Here is a 23540-nt window from a genome sequence, read left to right as displayed (position 1 = left end):
AGATGACATATTCAGGATCCAAAGAGCTCTGACAGTCCTAGATGATGACTAACCAGACTGGCAAAATAAACCTTACAAGACAAACAAAATCTTGCAGGACAGTATGGAATGAAGCGAGGGAGAAATTGAAAGAATATCTGCACAACTCCAAGAAATGGGAAAAGGTGGCCTGGCTTAAAGTGTGGAAGACACCTAGGGGCGTGGCTTGAAGACGCCTATGGGGGTGTAGCTTCACTGGAGCCCAGTCTGAGACCACTCTTCTTGGGGAAACAGGAAAAGTATCTGAAGAAATGGGTCTGTAAGGGCCTGGATCGGGAGCCCCAGGTTTGGAAAAGGAGAAACAGTCACAAAGGGTGGTTCTCGACTCTGTTTTAAAACTTGAGAAAAAGCAGTACTTGAATCAAAGCTAATTGTGTAATTATTAAGCGACAGGATGGCAAGACTCGAGAACCTGTAATTGAGTACTTTAATCAAGCTAATTTGATGAGGCTAACCCATGCTTCATTACCTGGTAGCTGTCCATGTCCTCCTCTTCCTCCTAAAAGGAAAAACATGTCATGCAGAGCCGAAACCAGCATTCATCCAAGAATCAGGCTATACTAAACAACCCAAATCTAGCCCTATAGTTTATATTCTCTAATTTTATGAATATGCCTGTTCAGCTCCCACCAGCTTCCACCCTCACTTTACAGTTTTCAGGGAGTTGGAGTGAAACCTTGAGCTCCTCATGGGAAAGTGAAGAACACTCATTTGACCTTTTCAGGAGCCAGTACAATACTTTTCCTGCTGGGTTTATAGTCCTACTCCCCAGGGGAAATCAAACACCTGCTGGCAAAGAGTCTTCATCAGCCAGTAGGGGGTTTCCGGGGAGATGTGGGTGATGGTGGGGAGGGGGTTAATGACTAGCAAGCAGGCACTGAGGAGTTCCGGGAGGCGGAGATGTTTTAACCCTCAGCTTGCCGTGGACCAGGGACAACCAAAAGCCTGAGACAGAGATTCTATGCAAATGCAATACAGTTTTAAAAAAAGAGGATGAAAAGAAAAAGAGATATCAAAGGAAACAAAATACTGAAAAGAACTGTTCACGGAAGGCAGTTTTCTGACAGGTTCCCGGAGACTGGCCGGTTGGCTGTCCCGAGACTCACATGGACGGTCTCGTGGGTCTTCGGTGACCGTGGCGCCCTGACTCTCACACACCCGATGCCGACCGACAGGATACGCTCCTCCATCAGCGGCAGAGTCCCAGATTCCTGCACAGACTTCACTTCCACCTGGACTCGCCGGGATTGCCCCTGCACCACACACAATGTTAAGTTTCTTAAATTGGGTCTAAGCTCCAAAATTTGGGTTTAGAGAGACCCCTACAGGCAAATGTCGAGAAAAGCATTTAGCTTTCAAGGTACTGTTTCTTTCACATTTAGTAGTAAAAACTAATCAAGAACAAATCTATAGTTTACATATTTTTTGGAAAAAAAACATTAGAAGAAAACATTCTAACCAAGGAAATGCAAAATGCTAGATAATACAAAATGTTCAATTTACTAATCGACAAAATAATATAAAATGTTAAACTAATAATTAAAATGAGCATGAAATACCTTTACTCTCACTAAGCTAGTAATTATTGTTTAGGAAGGCAATTTATAATATTGGCCAAAGTTTATGAAAAGGGCAATTACATACACTGTGGGTGGGAATATAAATTGGTAAAGCTTTCTGCAGGGCAATTTGCCTTAAAAAATAAGTTTCACTTGACTCAGCTATTCAACTTTCTAGGAATCTGTTTTAATAATCATACATGCACATAAAGAATCTTACAGCACTATGAAGAAGAACAAAAAACTAGGTGTAAATTAAATGTACAATATTCATAACACAAGCTCTAGTATATTAATGAAATATAAACTATAGTATATTAGTGAAATATATACTGTAAACATTAAAATATTGCTATAGAAAAACATACATGATATATAAGTTATAGTATGATGGCAGATAGACTTCCTTTTTAAAAAAGCCAATTACCAAACTCAGTATATAAAGATCCACTTTAAAAAGTAAGTAATCAGACTAATAAGAACAATTATATTATCCTGAATTCACTGTTCTAATGCCCAAGTAAAATAATTTCAAACCAAGTTTCAAAATAAACAACAGATCAGAAAGACACTGTTCCTTCTTTAAGCACATTTTCACAATAAATACTACATGATTTTGAACATTTACAATGAAGTAGCATTTCAAAAGAAAGTTCCCAGTACCCCCAATCACTGACTTCAAAGCTGGCTTGTAAATTTTAGGAATGTCAAATAGAATTTGAAAAACACAACCAGAATATGTAATTTTGAGTCACTCTTCCCCTCTTTCATTGGATTTTAATTCCCAAGAGTTTTGCATCATCAGGAAAATCAACTTAGGCAATGATTGATCCTATCAAGCTAGATTTAAAAAGATGGGTTGCAGATGTCTTTGATTTAATATTTTCCAAGGACTATGTATCAGATATTTTGTGAAGTAATTCAAAAACCATTTTAATTGTCTAAAATAGTTTAGACAGACAAACGGTTACCTTTGTTTTTACTTTGCTGAGATAGAAAGTGATCTGTTCTGAATGTGTACCCCAATGTGAAGGGTATCTACACTTTGGGGAACGATACAGGAAAAGGAGAGGGGCAATGGGGGAAAAGATCCAGGAATGGCTTAATGTTCCATAGAAAAGCCTTGAACAGAACATGTAACCTACGGAATTTCTTGTAACTGCTGCTATTTCACCATTTTTAAACTACAAAACCAGCAAGTGCATATGGTTAATCTCCTAGGTTCTCCTCTGGAACTTTCCCATTCAAGAACAAGTAGGTTCCAACTGTGAAATATTGGGTTGGCCAAAATGTTTGAGTTTTTCCATACGATGTTATAGAAAAACCTGAACGAACCTTTTGCTGCTGCTGCTAAGTCGCTTCAGTCGTGTCCGACTCTGTGCGACCCCGTAGACGGCAGCCCACCAGGCTCCTCTGTCCCTGGGATTCTCCAGGCAAGAACACTGCAGTTGGTTGCCATTTCCTTCTCCAATACATGACAGTGAAAAGTGAAAGTGAAGTTGCTCAGTCGTGTCCGACTCTTAGTGACCTCATGGACTGCAGCCCACCAGGCTCCTCTGTCCATGGGATTTTCCAGGCAAGAGTACTGGAGTGGGGTGCCATTGCCTTCTTTTCTTAATATTTTGGCCAACCCAAAATATTAAATTCTAATATGCCTATCTATCATCCAAGGCCCTCCATGAATTAACGGGCTGCCATAAGCCTCCTACTGATGTTGTTTAATCACCAACACCTGTCCGACTCTTTTGAGACTCCTGCCAGGCTTCTCTGTCCATGGGATTTCCCAGGCATTTCCTCCTCCAGGGGATCTTCCCAAACCAGGGATCAAACCCACGTCTCCTGCACTGGCAGGCAGAATCTTTACCACTGAGCCACCAGGGAATCCCACAAGCCTATATAACCCCTTCTGTTACTGCTTTCCAGGTCTTTCGATACATTACTTTCTACACAAATGTGCCTAGTCCACCCTCTATCTCTATTTCTGCCATTTATATATGAAGAACCTTTCCAGCTTGGTATGATTCTTTCACCATCCAAGTCAAGACACACATCCTTCAAAAAAGCCTTTTCTGATAAGTTCAAAATACCTTTGGTCACTTTCAATAAAGGCTGCCAGAAGTGTGACAAACACTTAAATATTTAATTTAAACCAAACCACAGAATATTATCTGGTCTTGCCTTCCAGGAGATGAATCTCTATGGCATCCAAAGAAGATATATATAGTTTCAGCAGATGTTCAGGAGAAGATGTTCTTCATGCCTTTCTGAATCCTATTTTATGTATGTATCTCACACTATAATTTACACTAATTTCCTTTTGCTTTTAGTGCCTTGTCCACACATGAATGAATGTGCTGCAAGTCACTTACTAGGGTCAGAAAACAAGTGCTTATCATCTTCCTCCTTCCAAGACATCCAGAAACTGAAATATTTGAGCAAACCTTCTTTTCCCTTTAACTTTACATTTTGCTTCGAATGATTTCAATGTTTATTTTCTTGAGCCATTCTAATATTTTACTACTGTTTTAAAGTATGTAAACTATCATAGGATATAATAATCTACTTAACATTGACTTCATGTAAAGAATAGCAAAAAAAGTGTTTGTAAGTCTCACATGTAAATTCTATTTAGATGCTCTCTCTCATCTTTCATTTGCAGCACAGATACTATAGATTGCATCTGTCTGGAGTTAAGTGATGATTCTCACACACTTGCTATACTGGTTTCTTGCTGGCGGGTATTCACATCTACCCAGCTGCCCTAATTTCACATGTCCATTGTTAGGGCTTTCCCAGTGGCTCGGTAAAGAACCTGCCTGCAATGCAAGAGACACAAGTTCGACCCCTGGGTCAGGAAGATCCCCCAAAAGGAAATGCAATGCGCTCCAGTATTCTCGACTGGAGAATCCCACAGACAGAGGAGCCTGGTGGGCCACAGTCTATGGGATTGCAGAGAGTCAGACACGACTGAGCGTGCACACACACACCAGCAAATCATGCCACCTGAGTCGCAGGAACCCTCAATTACAGCCAAGTCAGACAGAAAGGTGGGTGACCTGGGGCCCCAGCTGGCATCTGAAGTGAAGGCGGCCATGCGCTTCAGTCTGAGCCCTTAAGTCTGTGGCGTGATGCTCACTCTGGGTGGGTTAGGGTCCACATGGAATTGAATTCTACAACACCCTATTGATGTCTATGGAGAAGTGGAGAACTGGGGGACTTCTGGCCTCCCTACTTCTCGCTTCCCCAGTCTCTAGCAATGGGCTCTGCACACCCATGAGAAATTAGTTTCTAACCCTCACACTAACCCTACAAGGCTAGTGTTATCATCCCCTCCACATCACACCTGAGGCAAGATTCCAGAAGGTGATGAACTTGCCCACAGATACACAGCGAGGCCAGGGGAGAGCTGGAGCCGAGCCCTGGCATATTAGACTCCACAGTGTTTGTTCTCTCTGCCATGTCACACGGCCTCTCTGCATCTTTATAGATGCTCTAACGCTGCTCGATATGCTCGCTTTACTTCCAACAATTCAATTCTAAGTCACTTTAAAGCTTATCTTTTTCTTACTTCAACTTAACAGAAGTTGGTTTTAAATACTAAAGATAGCAGTTTTTTTTTTTAAATGAAAGAAAACACACATGAAGTGAGAGACGACTTTAACAGAAGAAATGATCTTGGCCAGTCTAGATTTCATCGTCACTGATGTTTCCACTAAAAGGAATCCAATATTAACCTTTACGGCACCAAAGAATTCAGTGCTAACATTCACAATCTCATTACCTGCCGGAGCTGGAAGATCCCGCCTGTCGGCACGTCCTTTGCAGGAATCACCTCTACAGGGCAGTACTCGCCATTCTCATTCTGTTCCAAGATTTGAACCCAAAACTCCACTTTCCTGGTGACTTCACTCCACCTAGGAAATAGTTGAAGTTCTTGGAAAATCATACATTTCTATTTCAATACAAGCAGCTTAGGACCCTACACAAGAGAATTAACAATGAAAATGACCTCCAAACAGAATAACTCTTATTATTAGAGTAACCTGTAGTTCAATGAGGAATACACAAGTACATGCTAGCAAATGTGATTGAAAGTAAAGTTCAACAAACAGTATCAGAACTAAAAGATGATGCCTTTATTTCATTCATAAAGGTGTGATAATTACAAACTATATCAGTGTGGTTATTCAAAAATTTAAGCATTGTTATCAGTAGTACAGTAGCAATTCACAGGGATGATCTTTTCATAGACAGGGGTAGCACTGTATGCTCTGGCAGCTTGACAAGTACCTCCGCCGAGGTAAGAGAATCAAGGAAAAATAAACCTGTGTGTCTAATTTAGTATTTGCTAAAATTTTTAAACGGAAAAAAAAAACAGAAGGAAGAATATCTGGTTCTCATCATTAATGAGAGGCAGTACAAATATATGCTCTTTTAGTCTTTTCCTTTTAACTCTTCTGTTTCAAATACTGGTCGACAAGTAAGCCTTCCTCCTTCCATGATTGATGCAACTTTAAAAGAACTCTGAGCTAAAGCTAAAAATAAAAAATTCTGAATTCCACAGAATATCCTGATTCATCTTCTCTACAGTTGATTAACTAGAAGTTATTTCATAATAATAAGCAACATATTCTCCAAAAATTCATTTTACTCTTTATTCTTAACGACCTATTCCTTAACTTTTTCCCATCAGTCTTCAAGAGTTCACTCCTCTAAGGAAGTCTAACTGTGCTATTAATACCATGAACATAACATCATCTTTTCTTGGAATACTGGTAAATGTTCAGGACGTGGTAATCTTCACAAATGGAAATATTAATCTCTAGCAGTTTTTTTAAAAGTATAAATGGTATCAGATGGATGGATATGTCAAATTCACCTGTCCCGAAGACTGCGTGTTTTTGCTTGGATAATCCCCAAATCCCACAGGGCTGGATTTTTCCGAGGGTCGTTCATCTTATGGCCATAGACTTCGATTGCCAGTGCCCCTTCTGAAAGATGCTCAATAAAGTCTTCAGTGACGCTAACAGAAAACTCCTAAAAGGAAATAAGTACAGAATAAGAGACACCTTCCAGTGACCTGATTACTTACACCTCGCATCATATCCTCACTCCATCATGGAGAAGAGAAACAGAAGAGAACGTTTTAGTTACAGCACAAAACTGTCATCCAATGCCCATAGTGAATGCTCAGACGGCCCGAGGTCCTTAACTTTCACTCCAACTTTTCTTAAAGCTCTACACCTTGAAAAATCTATTGTGAAAGACCAGCACTGTATTCTATTCTGAGAGCAATATTCTGAAAGCATAAATAATTATATGAAGAATGACAACACTGATCTACAATGTCTTGATAAAAAAGTTATTACAGTGATGGACAAACAATTTTTCCTATTTTTTAGGAAGTTAATGCTCTCTGATAGTAAGAAAGAATGACTATCATGGTGCAAAAAATTCAACTAATTTTTAAAAATCTGTCCATCTTTGTAAGATAGATATAAAACAGTCTCTAGTAATAATCAGGATTAAGTTTTTAAATAATTTACTTTTAAACATCATAGAATCTCCTCTTTCTCAATCTTTAAAACACAAAGACTTTTGATGTGCTGAATAGATTAGAAAGAGACCTCCCTCGCTTGAAAAAAAATGAGATAGCTCAAGTGAGACAAAGTAGAAAAAAAGAATCCAGAATCTGACAGTCTCAGCTCTGCTAGTTATTAGCAGTGGGCAAGATGACCTCTGAACTGGCTTCCTCTGTTGTTTTTTTTTTAAAAACACTGTCATCAAATAGTGCTATGGGAAAGATCAAGAAGCTGCTGAACAGAGCGTGAGGGGCTCTAAAATGTTTGTTCTTGTCTCTCTTCTATCTTTTTTTTCTCTAAAACAATAGTTTCTTAACCTTCCCAGATGACACTTTCTCCAGTAACTCATACAAAACACGGATTTCTTTTTGGAGACAGGTGCCATATATACATATACAGTCACACAAAAGTTAACTTTTGGTGGAGGGGGAGTTACGTGCATGGACACTATAGTTCGGGTTTTCCCCCAGCAGTTGTTATTGTGTTCAGCCACTAAGTCATGTCCGACTTTTTCGCAACCCCACGGACTGTGTTACTGAGACATAACTGATAGCGCTGTGTGAGTCTGAGCTGTGCACACCGTGCACCGATGCCACGTGAGTCTGAGCTGTGCACACCGTACACCGATGCCGTGTGAGTCTGAGTTGTGCACACCGTGCACTGATGCCATGTGAGTTTGAGCTGTGCATACCGTGCACCGATGCTGTGTGAGTTTGAGCTGAGCTGTGCACACCGTGCACCGATGCTGTGTGAGTTTGAGTCTGAGCTGTGCACACCGTGCACCGATGCCGTGTGAGTCTCAGCTGTGCACACCGTGCACTGATGCTGCGTGAGTCTGAGCTGTACATACCGTGCATCGATGCCACTTTAGTCTTTTGACTCCAAAGGCTTCCCTTGCGGCTCAGAAAGTAAAAAATTTGCCTGCAATGCAGGAGACCTGGGTTCAGTCCCCGGGTGGGGAAGATCCTCTGGAGAAGGATATGGCAACCCACTCCAGTATTCTGACCTGGAGAATTCAATGGACAGAGGAGCCTGATGGGCTATAGTCCATGGGGTCGCAAAGAGTCGGACACGACTGAGTGGCTAACATTTTCTCTTTCTCACCACTTGAAGAAACTGATCCAAGACATACATAGGTACCAAATTACTCAATAAAATATGGGTTATTTTTATTTTGCTTTGACCTGAGTAATTAAATGCCGACCAGGTCTGGAAAACACACTCACACTGCAGTGATCAAAGACCACCATGCACTGAGGCTCCTTGCTGATGGGAGAAGACGAGGTGTCCACCTCGGGGGCAACCATGACTGGCTCCTGTTGATCCCAGAAGTCGTATTTGCAGAACACGAAGTGGGACAGATGCTGTGGCAACCCAGTGGCTTGAAGTATTTTCACCTGAAGAGAAAGGAAGGCTCTGTTTTTAACCCAGATAATTCCAAGAAGTACTCTGAGCCAGAGACACAGGTTCCAGTCCTGACTATGCCCTTAACAGCTGGCTTTTGTTGATCACATCCCAGTCCCTTTCAATCGGGGCTGTATTTCTGCATCTGTGAAATGCCAGATTTAGCAAGAGGTAGACCTAAGATAGCTGGAGAAGGAAAGGGCAGCCCACTCCAGCGTTCTGGCCTGGAGAATCCCAGGGCCGGGGGAGCCTGGTGGGCTGCCGTCTCTGGGGTCGCAGCGTCGGACACGACTGGAGCGACGCAGCAGCAGCCCTAAGATAGCAATGATCTAGACTGTGTGCAAGTGGACATCTCACAGCTTTTACAGGCTGAACGGTAACATTTTCAATTCTAGTTTCCTATATCGCCATCTTAAGAAGAAAGTTCTCAGATATCAACACCACTTAACCTCATAAACCTGGCCAACTACGGATACAGCACAAGGACACAGGATTGTTAAGAAAGATGAATGAAGAATGAAAACAGTGGGCACACTATTAAGCAGTAAATATGCAGAAAAATATTCATCTGATATTTTAGTGTATGAAAAGGAGGAAGGTTCTCAACTGGAATGTTACTTGCTACCAAAGCATTTTTGGAAAATCTGAAGCATCAGGAACGTATGCTTTGAAGATCTGCAGAGTGAATGGAGGAGAAGAAAGATCGCGCCCACTAACCACTCTCTTGCACCAACAACTGCTGATGCGTTTTCTGTGCAGATTCAGAGAGGAGAGCTGGGTCAAAGGAAACATGCCCTGGGCTTCAGGGGTGTAGGGTTTTGTGACAGCTACATAAAACTAGAATATGTGTTTAATCGGCCCCAAACAAAACCAGACCAGGAGAAACTCCTAGAATAGGTTTAAAGCAGCCCGCAGTCTACATGCGTCCTCCGGCAGGCAGCAGCAGGTCGGTATTTAAGTGGGAGCCTCTGTGATAAGCCGTGACAGCATAACCCTTCCAACCACAAAGGAGACTAAAGCCTAAAATTAACTAAGCCAAACTGAACTCTGACTTTATAACCAATGAGGCCAACCTCCATGAGACTACGCACTGAGCACTTACTCACACCCTTCACTTGGTCACTTCCTGCACGCTGTATGATACACTCTAAACCTTCCATGAGTAAATTTAACAAAAACAGATTTGAATATGTGGCAGAGGTTTACATAGTTTCATAACCACAAATATAAGTCTTACTGTTTCAGGAAGTATCAATAATGACACAGAAGACCATGCAAAGCAAATGATTATTTTCTTCTCTACCAGGCACGTGATGGGTAAGCAACGGATGAGGATTCTTACCATTCAGTTTCCCTATGATGGCAACAAGACTGTGAAACATCTAGAGGGCAATCCCCAGGCTCTGGAAGATGATCAACCAACACATTCGATTTGTCCAAACCAAATAGAGTGATTGGTATTAATTTTTCATTAAAATTTTCATTTAAAAACTGTCCCCTTCTCATTAAGTGTTTAAAATATTTATTATATTCTTTAAGTTGAGGCAATGTGGTATTTGGGAAGACTGCAAGATTCTGGAGGACACAGATCTAATTATAAATCTCTGCCATTTCTTAAGTTTTGTTTTTAAACAAATTACTTAAATCCTTAGTTTTCTTAGGCTGAGTTTTCGTTCTGTACAAAACAGGACAGCTGCCTAATGACAGATGTGTGAGAACTAACCATACCAATGAAACACAATGGCTGAAAACGCTACCAGGCATTGACTGGATGAACGTTCAGTGCAAACTTCTTTGTGATTGAATTCCATCTGAAAGCTAATTTTCCTTCTTAGAAATCAATCTCAAGATGGAAATGAATAACAAAGCAAGATTTCATATGCTAAACTCTCCTCCACAGGCAACTTCTCAGAATGAGACTGCCAGGAATAAAGAGTACTGGGAATAAACAAAATCAGGAATGATTATCTAGAACACAGGTTCAAGGTCTTGCATGCAGAAACCTAAACTACCACCAGGTGGCAGAAAACCACAGACTTTGACTTGCTGCTGCTCCAAATGTACAGTCCAGAAATGTAGGGAGATAGACAATGAAGTTGTCTGAAGTTTCAAATATACTGATTTTATTTAATACAATTAAAATGATCAATATGTTAATATGTACATACTTTTTATCACAGAACAATAAATCTAGTCTTCTTTTAAGGGCCAATAATACTCACACCTGTGATCTTTTATGATTTTTTGATGTGGACCATTTTTAAGTCTTTGCTGAATCTGTTACAATATTGCTTCTGTTTTACATTTTGGTTTTTGGCCCCAAAACATGTTCTCTGGCCAGGAATCAAGCCCACACACCCTGCACTGGAAGGCGCAGTCTTTCCCACCGGCCACCCGGGAATGCCTCATCTGTGATACCTTCAGTGTCCCCAAACAGGTTTCTCTCGTTTCTGTCCACAAATATTTTATTGTCGCATCGTTCATCTGTCTTCCTTTTACGCAAAAAGCTATTACGCATCAGACTATGGTCTCTAAAAACCACCTCCTTTTGGAAGGAATCCAGTTGCTTGGAGAAATGGCTGGTTCCAGGTCTGGGGTGGAAAAATGTGCGGCCTGCACGAGGCCAGGGCAAGAAGGCTGGCACGGCCTCGGGTTAGGGTCGTGTCAAAGGGCCCGGGAGCCCACTGAAGAGGCTCCCCTAGGCCGAAGATGGGGTTGTTCGAGCCTCGACATAGGTAATAAATACAAGAGATCACAGCATATCAAGCATATTTAAACCCAAGAGTTTATATAACGATAAGAAGACCCAAACCGAAAAAACCCTCGCTTGTCAGTTTTGAATATTAGAAGGAAAACCATTTATTTTTAAAAGCAGTCAATAAAGGGAGACAATGGTGTATTCATCCTGCCTCTCTGATAAAAACTATCTGTGACGAGCACGATACTGGACAGAAAGATGCACTCTGTAGCACAATTCCAGCTAATAAATGAAGGGATGATAGAATCACAGTGTTGTTCTTTTCTAACTCCTAATGAAATATCTAGGTGATAACCATCCATGACAGCAAACACTCCCCAAAGAAAACCAGGCACGACGTGCCTCCTGATGGAAGCAGACACCTCATTCTCCCTGTGAAATGTCATCCTGACTCCTCTTCTCCATGTCACCTTTCTATCTAGCTCCCAGTTCACAGCAAGCACATCCTAACCCAGTAAAGAATTAGCGAAACCCACACTACGAGACCACGCGAGATGACAACCCAGTTTCTACACTAAGCAAAGCGTAAGATGAGAGAGAAGGTGCACACACGCAGAGGAGGGAGCAAGCACAAGGGCCAGAGCCTGACGAGTAAACCACAGAACAGACAAGGGACACATCAACCGAGACAAGCAAGGGAGACGGTCATTTCACGGTGTCAAGAAAGGATTAATTTTTGAGTATGGTATATCCTGGCTAAGCTGGGGGTTTTTTGGAAAATTTTCTCCTGGAGACGCATATGAAACTATTCTTGATGAAATACGATGTCTGGGATGCTGCAAAACAATCCAGGGGAAGGGGACAGTGGAGAAGCAGCGAATATACATGAACAAAACAAGGCTGAGCAGGAGCTGATGGCTGCCGGAGGAGGATGAGTGCGGGTCAGTGACACTCTGCTCACTAGTTTTCTGTATGTTTGATCTCTTTCATAAAGGAATCATACTACGTTTTCACTGTTACTTTCCTTTTTAAGTTACCCAGTGACAGAAATCCACTTTCCGAGGAAGACAGTATTCTCCTATGCTGCTTCACTAACGGTAACTGCCAAGCACTCGTCTTTCACAGGGTGGCATGTCTGGCCCATCTCTTTACAGTGGGCTATTACAGATGCAGTCAGCAAGGCTATGCTTCCATCTCTGATAACTGCATAACCTCACAGGGAACATTCTGAAATCATGTACTACTGCTGAATGGGACGAGGACTCACCATGCACACCAGCCTGTTCTCCTGGGGCTCCTTATCCGAGGAGGCCTCCATGGACTCGTCCCCTCCAGCAATCCTCTCCCCGACGTCCCCACTGAGGCGCATCACCTCCACGTGCAGCCGGCCGGCCACCTACAGCAGTGAGAGCAAAAGAAGGTCCTTGCTCTGCATTTCGGCCTTTACCTGTTTAAGAGTCACGCAGAGGGCAGCTCGACGACGCAACAGGCTCTAACGGTGACTCTTCCTCCAAGCACTTGGAATAATCACCATCAAGCGGTATGCGAACACGGGCACTGAAAACACACAGACAGCGCTCGCTGCTGACGGGAAATTGCTAACGACAGTTTGCTGTCGCCACCCTGGGTGCTCCTGAACCGCCCTCTGCAGGACACAAGGCACGAGGAGGGAACCAACCTCTCCCTTCTGGTTGATGATCGGCACGGCGTACTGCAACTTCACATCATAGAAGAGGGACTCCAGGAAGACGTTGGCCACCCCGATGAGACTGTGGTTTTCCTGCTCATCATAGAATGGATCTGCACGCCTGAAGTAAGACCGTATCACCTTTGAGGAGATACGAAACATGCAACTTCAGAAGACCACTTAAAACAGAAGAATTCAACCCATCACTTTTTGATACAGTCTGATAACTTAGATGAAGTACAGCCCTGTGTTATACATGCAGACATACACGCACACACGCGTGCACACACACTCACACGCACGCGCACACATACACACACACACATTCTCATTCCCACTTAGAATGATGGTCAGCACCCTTCATGCATGAGACAGCGATACCAATAACACCTCATTACTTCATCATTTCTTTTCCCTTATGAGGAAGCCTTGCTGTGAAAATAGACAACACACACACTGACTATAAACACAGCAGAGTGAATGAAACCAGTCTTCATGTCTCATTCACATCTATTCTGCTTGTTCCCACCAAGACATTAGACACGATGCTGTTAATGAGAGGTGACCTCTTTACAGGAGCGTGGTTTGTGTTTTGTTATTTGTTGGTAGTATGGTTTCATTTCTGAGCTGAAACAGGGGAGGAGTACAAAAGAAATTAAGAAAAAAATGCCACCTAACTATAAGAAGTCATTTTTACTAACGAACACTCTTCCCTGGTGGCGCAGAGGTTAAAGTGTCTGCCTGCAATGTGGGAGACCCAGGTTTGATCCCTGGGTCGGGAAGATCCCCTGGAGAAGGAAATGGCAACCCACTCCAGTACTCTTGCCTGGAAAATCCCATGGATGGAGGAGCTTGGTGGGCTACAGTCCACAGGTCGCAAGGAGTCGGACACAACTGAGCAACTTCACTTTCACTTTCTTTTACAAAACAAGAGGCTAAGGAAATGAACAACTCTATGGGGCACTGAGACCAGCAGCACTGAAAATATACTAATAATTCATATTTCTATTTTAAATAGATATAAGCTCATGGCTGACCTAAAGGAGCAGACCTACAATTTGAGGGGAGAGTTCCAGAATTCAGATCTACAGCACTTACTTTAGGATCAAATCGTGTTCAAAAAATGTTCCTCACAGTATAAATATAAAGGCACCATGGATGTTCGATTAAAAATACAGATGTCGTAGGTTTATTATTTGCAAGGTTAAATGTGCTGAGGTGGGAAAAGAGATAAGACAGTCTCTGTCCTGAATAAAACCATGGGACTCAAAAATGCATAATATGAACAGAAGCCAGAAAAAACACAGAGGATTCTACTAGAAATCCAGACACCACCAATGAGGAGAAAACAAAAGAGGATGCCAGAAAAATAGGTTATTAAAATTCTTGACTGGCTAAATAATTTACAGGATTAAAATAAATATTTTATTTATAAAACTGTATTTTGGAAAACTGAACAGTTCTTCCTTAAAATGGATAAGACTCATCCCTGCATGGTTCCTTCTGTGACGATCACCTCAGTAATTTTTGTCAAATAACCTACCGGGGTGTCTTCTTCACATTCCTTCCACTCCTGATAAAGGTCTCTCATATCCAGTAATCTGTTGTCCAGTTTTTCCAAAGACCAGATCTGCTTCCCTTTTCCTTTTCTTCTCACCTGGATGGCAGGTTCACTGAGGAGAGAGCCTCGCTGGGAAGAGAGTGAGAATGACTTTGTGAAACACAGAGACAACTGGCACAACAAGGGCATCAACCCCGACATCCTCCTAATACACCCTCCGGTCAAAGGTCAGCAGCAACATGGGCATCAACCCCGACATCCTACTAATACACCCACCGGTCAAAGGTTAGCAGCTGAACCGGAAACCGTATCGTTCTCTAATCTGTTCAGTGCGAAAATTTCCAGAAATCTTACAAGCTGAATATAATCCTTTCTCTCTAACTGCAGTCAAATTTTAAGAATAAATATAAGTTTAAATCCCAGAAAAGTAGACCACGTTTAACGGAAAGTCAAAAATGTCTTAACTGGGGGACTTCCCTGGTGGTCTGGTGGTTAGGACTCTGTGCTTCCACTGAGGGGACGTGAGTTCGATCCCTGGTGGAGGAACCAAGACCCCTCACTCCATGAGGTTGGCCCAAAACAGAAGTGTCTTAATCGGACCATCAGATGACCAAAGAGAGCCAGTGGGGAGGAAGAGGGTCCTAGGCAGTGAATGAGAAGGGCGAGTTTTCTGGAAGGAATGGTTAAGAATCTTTCAAAAGTCTGAATGACAGTTTTTTGAATGGCTAGTATCTTAATGCAGTACCAAACACAAGTGATTAAAAGAGTAAATTGTGAAAAGTGTCCTGTTCACTCATCTGCACGCAACAAGTGATACCAATTGCCAAATACACAGGGTTTGGATTATTATTAAAAAGTTAAAGGGCTTCCCAGGTAGCTCAGTGGTAAAGAATCCACCTCCAGTGCAGGAGATACAGGTTCGGTCTCTGATTTGGGAAGATCCCACGTGCCGTGGAGCAGCTGAGCCCGTGCACCACAACTAGGGAGCCTGAGCTCTGCCACAAGAGCAGGCGCTGCAGCGAGAGGCCCTCACGCTGCAATCAGCTGAGCCCGTGCACCACAGCTACGGAGCCTGAGCTCTGCCACAAGAGCAGGCACTGCAGCGAGAGGCCCTCACGCTGCAACCAGAGAGCAGTCTCAGCTGACTGCAACTAGAGAAAAGCTGTGCAGCGACGAGGACAGCCGAACAGCCAAAAATAAATGAACAAACAAAAAATACTTTAAAACCAAAATGAAAAAGTACAGAACCAGCTAGAGATGCTGGCTGTATACAATATTGTGAATACACTACATGACACTGAATTGTTCCCCTTAAAATATTAACTTGATGCTGTGTGAATGTCATCTCAGAAAAAAAGAAACAGTACTCCATGACTTTTCCCAGCTTAGAAAAGCAACACGCTTTTTTAAAAATATAATATGGTTCTACTGCTTTTTAAAATATTTATTAATTTATCTGGCTGTACTGGCTCTTTGTTGTGGTATGACAGATCTCTAGCTGAGGCATGTGGGATCTAGTTCCCTGACCAAGGTTTGAACCCCGGGCCCCCTGCACTCGGAGCGTGGAATCTTAGCCACCAGACCATCAGGGTAGTCCCAACAATGTGCTTTTATGTAGGAAAAAAATTTAAACTTCTGGAAATCACAGAGCGGAAAGTAAACATGCCTCTGTGTATCTCCCCCAGAGAGATGGATCTAGCGGATCACTAATCAACTGAGATTTATTAGAATTTTAAAAAAGCTCTTCTGTCTGCTTAGAACTTTAGAGAATTTTGACACTCAATGTTGCCTTAACATCTGGCCTATTATTAGTTCCAAAGAAACAGAATTTACATAATGAAGAAAGGATCTTAGAACTGTGAAGTTCAAAAATTACCAAACTCTCACATATGGTAAAGGCCCTTCTACCTTATATTCAGCCAGCTAGGGAATGAATATCTGAATACAAAATCCTACCTAATCCACCAAAAATTATGTACTAACATGATCGAGAACTATAAAAGAAACCCATGTAAGAAAGAAACATCTAAATGGCAAGGAGAGGAGATCTTGCTGGAAGGACTGATACTGAACTGAAACTCCAACACTCAGGCCACCTGATGCGAAGAACCAACTCATTAGCAGAGACCCTGATGCTGGGAAAGATTGAAGGCGGAAGGACAAAGGGATGACAGAAGATGAGATGGCATCACCAACACGATGGACATGAGTATGAATAGGCTCCGGGAGTCGGTGGTGGACAGGGAGGCCTGGCGTGCTGCAGTCCATGGGGTCGCAGAGTCGGACACGACTGAGCGACTGAACTGAACTTCCCCCATACTTTTATTAGACTTCTTACATTATACAAAAAAAAATTTTGTGATCTTGAATATTTACATGAAACTAGTGAACAGTTTTGCCATGCCATCTACTGACAAGTGGAAGATGACATTCTACAGGTAGAGTGAACACTTGGGCAGGGTAGGAAGGGATGGCAGAGGAGCAGAAGGAAGGGAAGAAGAACAGAATCTGCTGCCAAGGCGGCAGACCTGAGCTCAGCCTCTGGGCTGAGAAGGTCCTCCGGAGGAGAGGGCAACCCATGCGGGTGTTCTGGCCTAAGAAATCCCACGGACAAAGGAGCTTGGTGGGCTAGAGTCCATGGGGTCGCAAAGGGTCAGACATGACTTGGTGACTCAACATCATAAAAAAACCAAATCTGTGACCTTGGACACTCACATGAACCACTAGTGAACATTTTTTCCATGTCATCTATTGACAAGTAGAAGATAACATTCTATTGGTAAAGTGTGAAAGTCAAAGTGTTAGTCGCTCAGTCGCATCCGACTCTTTGCAACCCCATGGACTGGACTAGGGTCCACCAGGCTCCTCTGTCCTTGGAATTCTCCATGCAAGAATACTGAAGTGGGTTGCCGTTTCCTTCTCTGGGGGATCTTCCTGACCAAGGGATCGAACCAGCATCAGGAAAGACTTCTCGGAAATAAACAAACCTGAAAATAGGAGTTAAGTAAAAGAAATTGCTACAGGGACTTCCCTGGTGGTCTAGTGGTTGAGAATTTTCCTTCCAAGGCAGGGGACATGGGTTCAATCCCTGGTCAGGGGACTAAGATCCCACATGTCCCAGGACAACTAAGTCCCCGAGCCACAACGAGAGAGACTCGCCCACCACAACAAAGACCCAGCACAGCCAAATTTTAAAAGAAAAAAAAAAGAAGTTGGTAGAGCTGGGGATGGGAGTGGAAGAGGATGTTTCTAGTAGATAAAACCATTTATGCACAAAGAGAATTATATGGAAGTAACTGTGTTCAAGAGAGGCAGACAGGTGCCAACCACCTAGACTGTGGATGATAGCGGGGGGATGAGGGCAAGCTCCCCGCTCCCAGGGTTTAAACAGCCCTGGTGAAACAGGAAGCTGTTTTATACAATGGTATCTTTGGTCGTTTCATTGACAGCAACCTCACCTTCCGGTTGGCGTCGAGGCTGGAGGCAGGAATCTGGAGGGTCACTTTATATTCCGTTCGTTTATCCAGTTCTTCCGCGATGTAACTAGCTTCTCTCACCAGCAGATTGGCTTTCACGATTTGTTCCCTCAGCCTCATCAGGCTGTTATTCAGTGTTGCTTCTCTTTAAAATAAAACGGGGAGGGGATAACCATTAGAGCCGCACATGGAAATATTATATAGCACAGAAAACATGGATGCCAAACTGCGCACCAAGCTTCACGACTGTCTTTGGCACACAGGGAATACATCAGCGGCACTGCCCTGTGCATGCACCCAAATGTGGGCCACGTTACAAGTGCTGGCACACGCTCCAGAGGCTGGCTTGGCAAACTTGACTGTGTATACAAATCACCTGGAAATCTTGAGAAACTCAAGATTTTGACTAAATATATTTGCATCCTCAGTCCCTGAGTCCAACTCTTTGCAACCCCATGGACTGACTGTAGCCCATCAGGCTCCTCTGTCCATGTGATTTCCCAGGCAAGAAAACTAGAGTGGGTTGCTATTTTCTTCTCCAGGGGATCTTCCTGACCCACAGATCGAACCCACATTTCCTGCGTTGGTAGGTGGGTTGTTTACCGCTGACCCACCTGGAAAGCCTGTATCTGGGGGTGGGAGACCTGAAATGCTACATTTCTGTCAATCTCCAGATGACAGAGATGCTGCCTGTCTGCCAACCAAACCCTGAAGAGCAGGAGGTTAGTTAAGTCCACTCTGTAACCATGGCGAAGACATTCAGCGCAATGCTCATCAGCCCATGTAAAGATCAAACTTGCAATCTGAATCTTACTGGCACCATGCTTTACCTACCTGATCTATCACCTCTCTTTCTGTCCTTTTTTAAAAAACCATCTACCCACGCCTCAGAACCTAAAGTATAATACAACGATAAAGTGTAACTTCTGAGTACACACACCGGTTTATTCAAATCCAAAAGCTATTTACACCCACTGAAAATGAGGTGGCACCTCAGAGGGGTGGCTTTAAATACTTCAGTATAAATGGGTAATTCCCCCTTTTGTCCCCTCAAAATGGGGGCAAAAAAAGACAAGGTCAAGTGGTTCTTAGCTGTAACACTTACAGTATACTTCACGTTTAAATTAAGGTCTAGATTTTTCCCCTCTGTATGTTACGCAGGTGGGTTAAAGGTGACGGGTAGCAAGGGCCCTACCATCCACCTACCTCTCTTCCGTCCACTGCCGCAGTCGCTGCTGAGCGCTGGGGGAGTGGAAAGAAAACCTGTCTGAACTACGACAGTTCTGTTTCTCGGGGGACAGCCGTCTCCGGAGCTGCTCCAGCTCGTGTTCATACATGAGCCTCTGGCGCTCCAACGCAGACCGTTTCTCCTCTTCATGCTGTTGTTCCAGGCTGTTCAGTATTGACTGCATGGGATCTAAACAAGGTTTTTTTTTTTTAAAGGCAAATAACAAACAAAAGGTTAACCGCGCAACACAATATACATCAAATGCTGCTCTATATTGTTGTTCGTCACAAACAATTAATAATAATGTGAGTTGTTCAATTTTTTTTTTAATTGGAGCATAACTGCTTTACAATGTTGTGTTAGCTTCCGCTGTACAACAATGTGAATCAGTCACAAGCATACAGATACCCCCTCACTCTTGAGCCTGGCTCAAAACTGGGTCATTTGTAGAGATGTGGATGAAGCCGGATTCTGTCATCAAGAGTCTAGGTCAGTCAGAAAGAGAAAAACCAATAACGTAAGATTCTTGAAGACAGTTAGCTTTCCTGACTCCCAGTTGCTAACCGTATTATCTATTCTGTCAGATACTTGCTAAACTATCTTCTGTATAGAAGAAGCAGGTCTACACATAACCTAAGACAGAGGCAACGCCCCAGAAATCCACTACAGTAATAAGCCAGGGACAGTCAAGTCTCAGACCTGAGAAGTTCTACCAACGAGAACCGTTTGGCGTGGCTGATATATCAGGGCAGAAAGAGTAAGCTTTTATAATACACTTAGGCCAAAGCCACAAAAGAATAGAGTACAGAGCAACAACATGAAGATGTCTTTTTGCTAATGTTTAAAAAGCGTCCAGTGCAAATGCCTCTAACCAGTCCAGCAACTCTGAAAGATTCTAAAAAGCAAAACCGGTCTGCTCACCGTTACCGCCCAGTGCCTTCATGGTCACCTCCATCTGGGCATACTCATAATTGAAGTTGATCTCACTGGACACCTCACTGGACGAGTCTCCATCAACATCCAGCTGCTCAGAACTGCTGTCGTTCTTCACGGATATGTCTGGCTCCTCATCGTCTCGATCTGCTTTCTTTTTCTTTTTAGGCAAATTAAGTCTTGAGAGGAAAAAAAGAGTATTATCTTTTAAAGAAAGATATGCATTTGTTCATTCCAGTCATTAAATAGTGGCAGCCGCCAGATGCCAAGGGGATACTATAAACAGAAGGCAATTGCTCAGTTGGTAAAAGAATCCGCTTGCAATGCAGGAGACCTGGGTTCAACCCCTGGGTTGGGAAGATCCCCTGGAGAAGAAAGCCACTACCACTCCAATATTCTGACCTGGAAAATTCCATTGACTGTATAGTCCATGGGGTCACAAAGAGTCAGACACAACTGACTGACTTTCACTTTTCACTACACTCAGAAGTTCATATTTCAGTAGTAGAAATAAAACACACAGACACATGTGCCAATAAAAAAAGTAAAAAAGCTAGCTTAAAATGCCACATGCATAAAACGAAGATCATAGCATCCAGTCCCATCACTTCATGGCAAATAGAAGGGGAAAAAGTGGAAATGGTGACAGATTTTATGTTCTTGGGCTCCAAAATCTCTGGACGGTGACTGCAGCCATGAAAATAAAAGACGCTTGCTCCCTCGAAGAAAAGCTACGACAAACCTAGACTGCGTATTAAAAGGCAGAGATATCACTTTGCCGACAACAGTCCATACAGTCAAAGCTATGGTTTTTCCAGAAGTCATGTACGGATGCAAGAGTTGGACCATAAAGAAGGCTGAGTGATGAAGAACTGATGCTTTTGTACTTTGGTGCTGGAGAAGATTCTCGAGAGTCCCTTAGACTGCAACGAGATCCAACCAGTCCATCCTAAAGGAAATCGGCCCTGGATATTCATTGGAAGGACTGATGCGGAAGCTCCAGTACTCTGGCCACCTGATGTGAAGAGCCAACTCGCTGGAAAAGACCCTGATGCTGGAAAAGATTGAAGGCAAATGGAGAAGGGGGCGACAGAGGATGAGATGGTTAGATAGCATCACCAACTCAATGGACATGAATCTGAGCAAACTCTAGGAGACAGTGGAGGACAGAGGAGCCTGGTGTGCTGTAGCCTATGGGGTCACAGAATCAGACACAACTTAGTGACTGAACAATAACCTCACAGTCAAATAGGAGAGGAAGGGATGAAAGAATAGGAACTCTTCTGAGCTGAGCCTTAAGGGGTAAAGAGAAAGCAGGGCGTTAGGACAGAGGCACAGCCTCTGGAGAAGTGATAAATAAAACATAGAGACATACAAAATCTGTACAGCAAAAGTTGTGAGAGAGAATGATAGAAAAATCAACCTAATCCAAACTATGAAGGCTCTGTACACTAAGCCAAGCAATCTATGCTTGATTTAATTTGAGAAGAAAAAGATAAACAACATTTTCCACACACTCTGTAGCCCTCTACTCTCTCAGAAATAATCACGATAGCAGCTGGCCCACCAGCAAAGGACCAAGCTGGATATCTGAAACACAAGCGCCAGTGACAGGAAGGGGAAGAGACCAAGACTTAAGTTTTATCCTCTATCCAGCCCGCTGGTCCTCACCAGCACAACAGCAGTTTTGTATGGGAAAAGATGTCCAGTTCCAGCTCAGACTTTCTCAGCCTCCCTTGCAGCTGAGAGGCAAATTCTAGTAAGTGAGGGGTCAGAGGAAGGTCACTGGGGACTCCAGGGAGACTCCTGCTTCTTCTGCTCAGGATAGTCAAGGCGAGTCCCACCACCCCTCAACCTCGCCTTCTTCGGGGTGTCTGAGGGCTGCTTTGATGCTTCCCTGTGGTCCTCTTTAGACCACAGGGAAGAGGCAAGACAATGCCAAGACTTCTGCCCTGACTCTTTTGAGAGCCTGACCCAATGCCAATAACCATCCTCCTTGGGGGTTCCCATTTTGTCAGAGAAAGGAGCTGTGTAACCCAGAGTCAAATCTGCCACTGGATGCAGCTGAGAGTATTCCTAAATAAAACATGAGGCTCCTTTCATAGACAAGGAAACTAAAACCACTACTTTTCAAAAATAAAAAAATAAGCATGTCAGAAAAATAATGAATTCTTAGGCCAGATGGCAAAACAATCATCTTCCATTGGGCAACAGAATTTAAAAATGTGTAACTGAATCAGTATTTCTCCTGAGCCCCCTGTTCACGTGTCCCTCAGGCTCAAGCCATATAGGGAACAAGCATGTGTATACTGAATAAATGTCAATATACATGTGTGCACAAAACAACACATATATTTATGGCCTTAAGTTTACTTTTTGATGTGCAGTCTTCTGTTACAGCGCACTTCCCTCCGTAAGAGCATGACCGTCGTACCTGAAGAAGTGGTTGTTCCCCCACAGTATCCTGTCCCCGTGGTGCAGCTGAACAGCACTGGATACAGAGGAGCCATTTACAAATGTTCTGCGGAGAGAAGAGGCCAAACGTGTGAACAATGATTATCACATCCTCTCCTTCAATTTCTCCAATACAGGAAAAGCAAAATAACCAACTCCCCCAAAATAAAACGCCCTTGGAGAATTAATCTTTTTATTTCCTTCTTTGCTGATTTACCTAAGATGCCTATGGTACCAAGTGCTGTAGATTATTAACCTCTATTTTTCAAAGTTCTAAATTTGTTACACAGCATATTAAGGAGTAAATATGGAACCATTGCAGCTGATGATACAGAGACAGTGGCAGGGTACACAACAGCTAGAGCAAGCATGTCCAATCTACACAGACAGAAAAAGCCCATCAACCAACTAAACTCAGAACTACCTACAGGGGCAGTAATAAGAAATGGGAGCTGCTCAATTCTTAACTTCCCATAGCACAGAAAAATGCCCATATCCTATCAATACAGAAGAGTTGCAAGATCCACTGGACTGCTCGCCCTGACAATGGAGTTCAACACAGAAACGGTGGGTAGAAGATTATCAAGGGCAAACTTCAGAGGGGTGGGAACTAAATAGAAAACCACATATACCACTATAAGGCTGGCATTACAGGAATATCTCTGTCGTCACGTCTCTCCCCCTGAATGACTCACCTGCTTAGAGGATAAAGGTCTTTAACTTGACATTAAAGGCCTTGCAAAAGGAAACCCTCTTAATCTCCTTCTTTCCCTGTTACAGTGAATTCTCAACTCCAGAAAAATCAAAAACGGGGGAGGGCATCACGCTCTGTCCCCTGAACAATGATTTTCCTCCAAAGTGAGGGCTGTCCCACTGCTATAACCGGGAAGAGGGCTCCCGCTCCTCTTCATCCCCCTGA

General features: G+C 43.1%; 1 protein-coding gene across 1 annotated transcript in view; it reads right to left on the bottom strand.

The window, feature by feature from the left end:
• Positions 1 to 23540, bottom strand: part of KIF13B (kinesin family member 13B) — a 201505-nt gene that overhangs the window by 61543 nt on the left and 116422 nt on the right. Inside the window, exons 15-26 of the mRNA XM_052645142.1 lie at positions 22602 to 22688; positions 20156 to 20346; positions 19213 to 19423; positions 17989 to 18151; positions 14513 to 14659; positions 12961 to 13110; positions 12550 to 12678; positions 8407 to 8577; positions 6478 to 6635; positions 5380 to 5512; positions 1146 to 1292; positions 509 to 538 (exon numbers count right to left, since the gene is read on the bottom strand). Of these exons, the coding sequence (XP_052501102.1) occupies positions 509 to 538; positions 1146 to 1292; positions 5380 to 5512; positions 6478 to 6635; positions 8407 to 8577; positions 12550 to 12678; positions 12961 to 13110; positions 14513 to 14659; positions 17989 to 18151; positions 19213 to 19423; positions 20156 to 20346; positions 22602 to 22688 (1717 nt within the window). The remainder of the gene's footprint in view (positions 1 to 508; positions 539 to 1145; positions 1293 to 5379; positions 5513 to 6477; positions 6636 to 8406; positions 8578 to 12549; positions 12679 to 12960; positions 13111 to 14512; positions 14660 to 17988; positions 18152 to 19212; positions 19424 to 20155; positions 20347 to 22601; positions 22689 to 23540) is intronic.

Source organism: Budorcas taxicolor, chromosome 8 (assembly GCF_023091745.1).
Source record: "Budorcas taxicolor isolate Tak-1 chromosome 8, Takin1.1, whole genome shotgun sequence".
NCBI classification, from domain to species: domain Eukaryota; kingdom Metazoa; phylum Chordata; class Mammalia; order Artiodactyla; family Bovidae; genus Budorcas; species Budorcas taxicolor.
The sequence above is the reverse complement of the archived record's forward strand: the minus strand, read 5'-3'. Positions and strand labels throughout refer to the sequence as shown.